Raw genomic sequence first — 8,226 nt, 5'->3', positions numbered from 1 at the left:
GTGTGAATGTTCTTTCAACAAGTCAAGTATATTTTGTTCAAGGGTAGATTAAGTGTCATAAGTTGTTGATCTCAAGCCCTAGTTGTTCTTGTATCAGGGCTAACTGTAAGGGCCATGATCCCTAGTACATGAGCCCTATGTTTGTTGTATTAAAGTTGTAATATAACAAGTTTTGGGTTGAAAAACTCTCTTGTGTACTACATTGATTCATTTCTATACATTTTATGTTCTGCAAACTGCTTGTGTTGTGGAATTTTAGTGTGTTTGTGATCAAGTTCTGAAACATAAACCTGGTTATGAAGTGTTGAGGAAAAATCAACATGTTGTAAGAGGCATACTAGTAATCTTCAAAGAAATAGATTATCACCCACTAGATGGCAAAGGAGGATGCAATTTTCAGAGAAGACAAAGCTGCCCCTATACATGGAAGAGATTAACATAACATGTAGGATGTAGACCAAATGTTGCTCCATTTAATGGGTTAAAGCCAAACCTAATTTTAGGGAGGAAGTGAAAATTAGATTAAGAAATACCATGACTAAAACAACCACACATAATAAGGGAGAAGCCTTAACTAAAAAGTACAACGCTCTTGTTATTTATGCTCTCATTCACACAAGGTTTGTGATGTTCCTAACTTTGAATATAGCTATAAAATAGAATTTTAGAAATCAGGGTTTGTCTCCACATTATTCCACACATGATTATTGAAGAAGATTTACAAAAAAATTGCATTCATCAATGAGTAAGGTTACTTGTTTATTGTCGTTGGTCCATGTTGACCTTCCATTACTAGTGGGTGGATGGTCCTCCTACCATCACCTAGTTGACAACATTCTCTCTTAAAAAAGTCACATTCAACATATTTTTGTAGAGTTCAAATGAACAAAAACACCATGAGATCAGTTGTTAAAGTTTTTAAAATAAAAATCTAGGTTATAGAAACTTATAAGAAAATCAACATTACATAGATTCCTTATGATACCAAATCCATGTAACGCTTAAACATAGATGGGGTAAGGCCATATAAATTAGGATTTTAATTGAATTATTATAACTACAATAATTGATATAGCTTGATAAAATATGAAAAATATTTATTTAATCAAAGTTTCTTAATTCTGAAAAAGTAATGGAAAAAAACTAGTCACAACAATATTAAACATAAAAACTATTAAACAAACTTCTCTAGCCATAGTAGACATGTTGTATTGTAATGTAATGTAATGTCCTATAAACATTTTGACTAAGTCAAAATAAAATAAAAAAATTGTTAAAATAAAAATAGCTTCATAAAATAATAAAAATAAAAATTCTAAGTTGTTATTATTATTATTTTTATTAATTTTTGTTATGTTGTTAAAGTAAACTTAACTTGGTCTGTCTCCACATTATCCCACATTATCCCACGCATGATTATTGAAGAAGATTAATTTTTTTTTTTTGCATTCATTAATGAGTAAGGTTACTTGTTTATTGTCATTGGTCCATGTTGACCTTCCATTACTAGTGGGTGGATGGTCCTCCTACCGTCACCTAGTTGACAACATTCTCTCTTAAAAAAATCACATTCAACATATTTTTGTAGAGTTCAAATGAACAAAAACACCATGAGATCATTTGTTAAAGTTTTTAAAATAAAATTCTAGGTTATAGAAACTTATAAGAAAATCAACATTACATAGATTCCTTATGGTACCAAATCCATGTAACACTTAAACATAGATGGGGTAAGGCCATATAAATTAGGATTTTAATTGAATTATTATAACTATAATAATTGATATAGCTTGATAAAATATGAAAAATATTTATTTAATCAAAGTTTCTTAATTTTGAAAAAGTAATGGAAAAAAAACTAGTCACAACAATATTAAACATAAAAACTATTAAACAAACTAATTGCATCAAGGCATTCTCTAGCCATAATAGAGATGTTGTAATGTAATGTAATGTCCTATAAACATTTTGACTAAGTCAAAATAAAATAAAAATATTGTTAAACTAAAAATAGCTTCATAAAATAATAAAAATAAAAATTCTAAGTTGTTATTATTATTATTTTTATTAATTTTTGTTATGTTGTTAAGGTAAACTTAACTTGATCAAGTTAGTTTTTGAACTCCACGTTTATGAGAACCCATGGTAATATAACTTGTTTAAAGAGGGAAATAAAACTAATCTAAATCTATCTTAACTCGCTCTCAAAAATCCAAAATTAAAATAGATCTAAGCTGATTTAAATTTTTGATTCAGTATTATCTAACTCAAAATAACAATAATATTATAACATCAACATAAACATTTTAAATGGATGAAAAATAAAATAAAATAAAATAAAAACACAAATTTGTTTATGATTAAAATTAAACTATAAAATTAACGTAACATAATTTACGAGCTATAGCATTTGTCCTTGATAAAACATATTTAAAAGCTCGAAAATCCACTATAAACTACAGAAGTAATATTAAGTTATATCCATCTTAACTAAATGTTGATCCCTCTAAGTGCAATGAATAAAACAATTACGTAATTACATTGAATATTATGTCTAAAATAAATAATTCAATTACGCATAAAATATTATTTATTTTGTCTCTAATAGTCTAGACACACAATAATCACACTCATCCACCATCTTTCTCGATAACATGGTGGACATTTACAGTAATAGTTTGAATTGGCTGGATGAACTAATTCGAAATTCCAAATGCACTAAGTCTGCCCAGCTAGCTTGTTGTAATTTAATTAGTTGCCCAAATACTATAATCAAAGGATAATTGGATTGCTTTTTGTTTTCAAATTGCTAAACTGTGAAATATCTAGTGTGTGGGACTGGGTTTAAATTCTTATCATCTTCTCCCGAAGAGCTGCTCTGCGTAAAAGGACTCCATTATAACGATGGCAGTGTCTCTTACGAATCTGTGTTCGCCAATGCATTCTTCATCTCCTCCTCGAGTTGGGTTTTATAAATTCCATTTTAGAATTGCTCATGGCTGTCATAGAAATTTTTCTGGTTTGAAAATGGTGGAAGAATTAAGGGAAAAACTAACTTTGCTCCTGCAATAAACCGGCTAACTGTAACGAGATGCATTTCTAATGTGGTCCAACTGGAACAATCTTCAGACATTTACAAGGGTGCCACAGGCGCATGTGTTGAGGCGGACCGGAGTTCGAATGTCGGCAGTAAGAGGCTGGACAAGAATGGCCGTTTCCGGAGTCCCCGAGCTGCGAGAGAACTTGCACTGTGAGATTTGATGGTTAAGTTATGGAGGCTGTTCTAAATAAATTACGACAGTCGTTGTCCATGTGCTGAATGTTGGTATGCTTTTGTGGTTTTTCCGTGGCAGAGTGGTGCTGTACGAAGCTTGTGTGGAAGGCTCTGATCCTCTGAGACTGTTCGAGAGGCGAATGAATATGAAAAATGGTATTATGTTCATTAACTTATGTAAACAAAACATTTTTTCTTGGGCATGGCTAATGTCCTTGTTGCCAATCGAAAGCCTGTATCATAGGCACTAGGAACGATTTAGGCTCAATTTAGGATTATCCTGTATGTTTAGTGTTTTGTGCTTGTTGTGTTTGTGTTTCGTTACTTCACAGAAATTGCACTCATTTCTCTCTGATGGATTTAAGCACTACCATAATGGCATACCCACATACTCTGGGTTTTGTATTACATGGGATCCAGGTGCAACAATGTTTATGTACTGCTCAACCATTAAATATCTTTTTGCCTTTTTTAAGTGCTTCCCCTAAACTCCAGAAACATTACAACTGGCCCTAATACGTCAGGCACCACACTTGTCCAAGTGCAAACCATCAATCACAAGTCTTTTCGCTTGGATGAAGTTGCCATTACAAGGCTACTCTGCCATCAAAGTCACCCAGGGCTTGCACCTGGTCCCCGACTATTATTGGTGCCTTTAGAGAAATTGAACCTGGGTGGGTACCCTGGCATTTTACTGTTCCACTACCACGATTCCATTGGCAACTATTAGTTTCTACAGTAATGCTAGAAGGGTGTTTCGGAACTTCCGTTAATTTTAAATATTCTGCAGTGTTTATTTAAAATTGTTTTCTTCCAAAATGAATGGGAATGCGAAGACTGAAGCCCTATGTTTTGCATATTTCAATGGTCTCTTAAAGTAGCTTCCATGGAAACTTAGGGCCATTTCACATGGACCAATAAGAAACTACAGTAAAATTGTTACAGCAAATTAAATTAAGGAAAGAGGTAGTTGGGCTGTGGTCTAGAGGCAAGTTAGAGTGCTATGCAGCGGAGATGTCCGGGGTTAAAAATATGGCAGGGTCACTTCCTGTAGCTAACATGGTTTTCTGTGCATTAGGTGCTGCAAGTCTCGAGTGACTTCGACATAGTATAATGTTCTCTGTTCCAGTTCTTAACCAACAGTAGCTTAATTGTACAATGGATTTTGTATAGAGTTTTGAACCATTTTTGTTAAAATTGGCAACTAGGGCAAAACTCCATGTGGGTCTACTTATTTAAGGCAGCTGATATTTTTCTTGGATTCCTCTCGTCGAGAGGTGTAGGATTGATCTAAAGATCATCCGATTCCGACATATATTCATGGAGATATGAATTTATTTGTGTTATGTGACAATTCATCAAGGTTGGCCAGCAACCAAATTACCCCCACTCAACCTCAACGTTGCACCATAAATAGAGGTGGCCTTCAAGTCATTTGGTCACTCATCTCTTGTGATCCCTCTCTCCACTCGTTTGGGTTTTAGTGGAAAGAGAGGCCTAGAAGAGAAGGCATATACGCTGTCCTTGGGAGAAGATCTATACGCTGCCCTAGCCCTTAACGAAGGACCTTAACGCAGTAATGGAGGAGGCTTCTATAGCGCAGCAAGGAGAAGTTCTAACGCTGTCAATGTGCCCTAAACGCAGGTCTAGAAGAGACCCTAAGCCGCTGTCCTTAAGTGCCCTAAACGCTGTCCTAAAGGAGTCATATAGCCACAGAGGAAGAAGACACCTAGCCGCAGTCAAGGAGGGTTTATCTATGCAGCAAGGACAGGCCTTCTATATGCTTCTCATACGCTGTCCAAAGCCGCAGTCAAGTAGGGTTCTATTTGCAGCTAAAGGAGGCTCCTAACCGCAGCATTTAAGGGTGCCCTAGGACGCAGTCAATGAGGGTTTTATATGCAGTGAAAGGAGGCACGTATACGCAGTAAAGGGGAGGCTTTAATCCGCAGCAAAAGGGAGCATCTAGCCACTGTCCTAACGGCAGTGAAGGAGGCCTAAGAAGAGGCTTCTATCTGCTGTTCCAAAGTGCCCTAAACCTCAGGTCAAGAGGTGACCTCCATCCGCAGTGAAAGGTGATTCAAAGAAGCCTTTATACGCTGTATTAAGGTGTCTTAAATACACTGTCATTAGAGGCCTCAATCCGCAGTTAAGGGTGACTGTTCTAAGAATCCCTTACATGCTGTTTCACAGCTAGAGGGTGATCCGCAGCTACAGGAGGATGGTCACCGGAAGTACTAACAGCTGGTTGCTGTCCAGAAGGAGGCCTTACACAGTCACCTAGCCGCTGGGATAATGCCACATTGCTGTAGGTGACAGCATGGCCATTTCCGTATTGTTTGGGTATGATATGCTGGGCAGAAGTATCCAATAGGAAGGAGCTATGGGGCTGCTGCATAAAGGCTGATTGGGTCACTGTGTGAAGGGACAAGGTTACAGTCAACTGTTGGGCTAGGCCGCAGGCCATAGCCAGCAGTTGGAGGCCTCTTTAAGTGCTGCATCCAGACCCTATAATGCAGCGTATCATTGGAGATCAGTGTGAAGGCTATCCTCAGTAAATAGGTGGACTGTGGAGTATGTTTAGAGTGCAGTAGCTCTCAGATCTTGTGCCCTAACCAGAGATCAGGTTTGCCAAGATATGCTTCAGTCCTTTCAGCTTACACAAGTTGCCAGATGGGCAGCCTTGACATGATCAGTGAAGCAGCAAAGGAGGAAGAGCGTTATAGAAGGAAAGCTTCAGTATTTTGGGTAATTGGTTGAGCTGCTCTAGGCCTATCATCTGCTGCATTGTGTCATCTTCATGGTGAAGATCTCTGATGTCTGATCTCTCATTTGGCAAGTCAAAGTGTTGACTTCAAATGTATTTGTACTATCTCTCTCTCTGCTGAACTATTGAAGAATATAAGAAGAATTGATCAAGGGTTTCCCCACATTGGGGTTTGTCCCTGGCTGGTGCCACATCTTGTGTCCTCTTGTCTTGGCTTGTCTTCTGATGTTTATGTTTATGTTCTATCTGCACTTTACTATCATGCTGATGTGATTGCTAATCTGAATATTGTCATTGGGCTAAAATGAAAAATTGAAGTAAATTGCTCCTAGCATAGAACATACCTAAAATTAACATGGTATCAGAGGTGAGGTGAAGACAAAGCCCAAGCAAGAGTGAAAGAGCAATCACCAAAGACAGTTGGAAGGGACAAAAAGGCTCAATGGGTTCCTCATCCCACTTCCCGGCTGAATTGAAAGGGCAAGAAGTGCAGGATTACGTGAAGGGTAAAATCCTCGACGCTCCATCAAATGCACTAGATGCTACAAAGAACAAGTACACTAAGGGTGGAAGGAAAGACAGATGCCTTGCTTGCAATAAGTTTGGCCATTATGTGAGGGAGTGTCCGAATAGAAGGGACACATCACTTGATGATGATAACAATCATTCCAGGGGCATCTTCAATGATTGAAGGAATGACAGGTACAATGGCAAAAGAAAAAAGGAATGCAGGTCATCAAGGAAATGACCGACTCTTCAAGAAAGCAAGGAACTTCAGGTATGAAGAATCAAATGTTGTTTCTAATAAGCAAAAGGAGTATTATCTTATATTGGCCCTCTCCACTGCCTCTCCTCCGGAATCCTTGGGAAATTGGCTTATTGATAGTGGTGCTTCAAGGCACTTCACCGGATACAAGGAAGATTTCTCTAATCTGATAGAGAAGGAAAAAAACTTGGAGATTATTCTTGGAGACGATACTACCTATCCCGCAAAGGGTGTAGGTTGGCACTTTGTATCAAGTTGCAGGAAGTCCATTGGGGACCATGTCGTGTGACACATCTCTTCAATGGCATCGGAGGTCTGCCCATCTTCATTGTAAGGCCCTACCCGATGTGAATCAGATGGTGACAAGGATGCCTGAATTCAAAGAAGAGCATGAAGGTACATGTCCGAGATGTACCGAAGGAAATATTACAAGGGGACCATTCCCCTCATGTAATAGCAAGACCACAGATCTGGAACAACCCGAGGGGTTTGAGATTCATGATCGGGAATCTCATGTATGCAGGTTGAAGAAAGCTCTCTATGATTTAGAGCAAACACCCCGGGCTTGGTATGAGAGGATTGATAGCTAGCTGATGAAGCTGAGATTCACTAGGAGTGAAGCCGATCCAAACCCTTGCTTTAAGGTTGTTGATGATAAACCTCTCATACTGGTACCTTATGAGGACGGCCTCTTTCTGTCAGATGCAAACCCTCTCATTTACAAAAGTAAGAGGGACTTGGATTCCGGATTTGGAATGGTGAACTTCAAGCTTGTGACTACCTCAATAGAGCTTAACTTTAAGAAATTATGCGGTAGTGCTATCGGACCTGATTTGGGAAATGCCTCTGAGTTTTATCTACTCATAGTAGCATTGATGTTCTTGGTGAACTCCCGTTTGGATATTTGTTTTGCAGTTAGCATGTTGAGCCAACATATTGCTGAGCCTCATCACTCACATTGGATTGGTGCCAAGAATCTTTGAGATATCTTCAGGGCAAAATCACTCATGGACTGTGATACACTGCTGGAGCTGTGAGGCTGCATGATTATTCTGATACTGATTGGGCAGGCAGTATGGAGGATCGCAAGAGTACTTCTGGGTGCTGGTTCTCTTTGGGTTCTGCTTCGATATCCTGGATGAGCAGGAAGTAGAAGTCGGTTGCTTTGAGCACCGATGAGGCCGGATACATAATTGTGAGTATGGCCTCCTGTGAAGCTGTCTGGTTGTGGAAGCTCTTCTGTGAGCTGTTTGGACACGTGCTGGATACCATCGTGATCTTCTGTGACAACCAGAGGGGGATTTGATTGTTGAGGAATCCCGTGTTCTATGATCGCTCCAAGCATATAGACATCAGGTACCACTTTATTTGGGATATGGTACAATGGGAGCAAGAAGGCTCCATCACTCTGGGACTGATGTG

At 38.5% G+C, this 8,226-nt stretch overlaps 1 protein-coding gene across 1 annotated transcript in view; it reads left to right on the top strand.

The window, feature by feature from the left end:
• The first annotated feature begins 2,796 nt into the window (after nt 1-2,796).
• Nucleotides 2,797-8,226, top strand: part of LOC149266125 (antitermination NusB domain-containing protein) — a 212,914-nt gene continuing 207,484 nt past the window's right edge. Inside the window, 3 exon segments of the mRNA XM_089430045.1 lie at nt 2,797-3,019; nt 3,022-3,250; nt 3,354-3,430. Coding sequence (XP_089286171.1) covers nt 2,905-3,019; nt 3,022-3,250; nt 3,354-3,430 — 421 coding nt within the window. The 5' untranslated portion in view covers nt 2,797-2,904.

This window comes from Pinus tabuliformis, chromosome 6 (assembly GCF_031772625.1).
Source record: "Pinus tabuliformis cultivar Carrire ecotype Pingquan chromosome 6, CPIR1, whole genome shotgun sequence".
NCBI classification, from domain to species: Eukaryota; Viridiplantae; Streptophyta; class Pinopsida; order Pinales; family Pinaceae; genus Pinus; species Pinus tabuliformis.
This window is presented reverse-complemented; position numbering and strand designations above follow the sequence as displayed.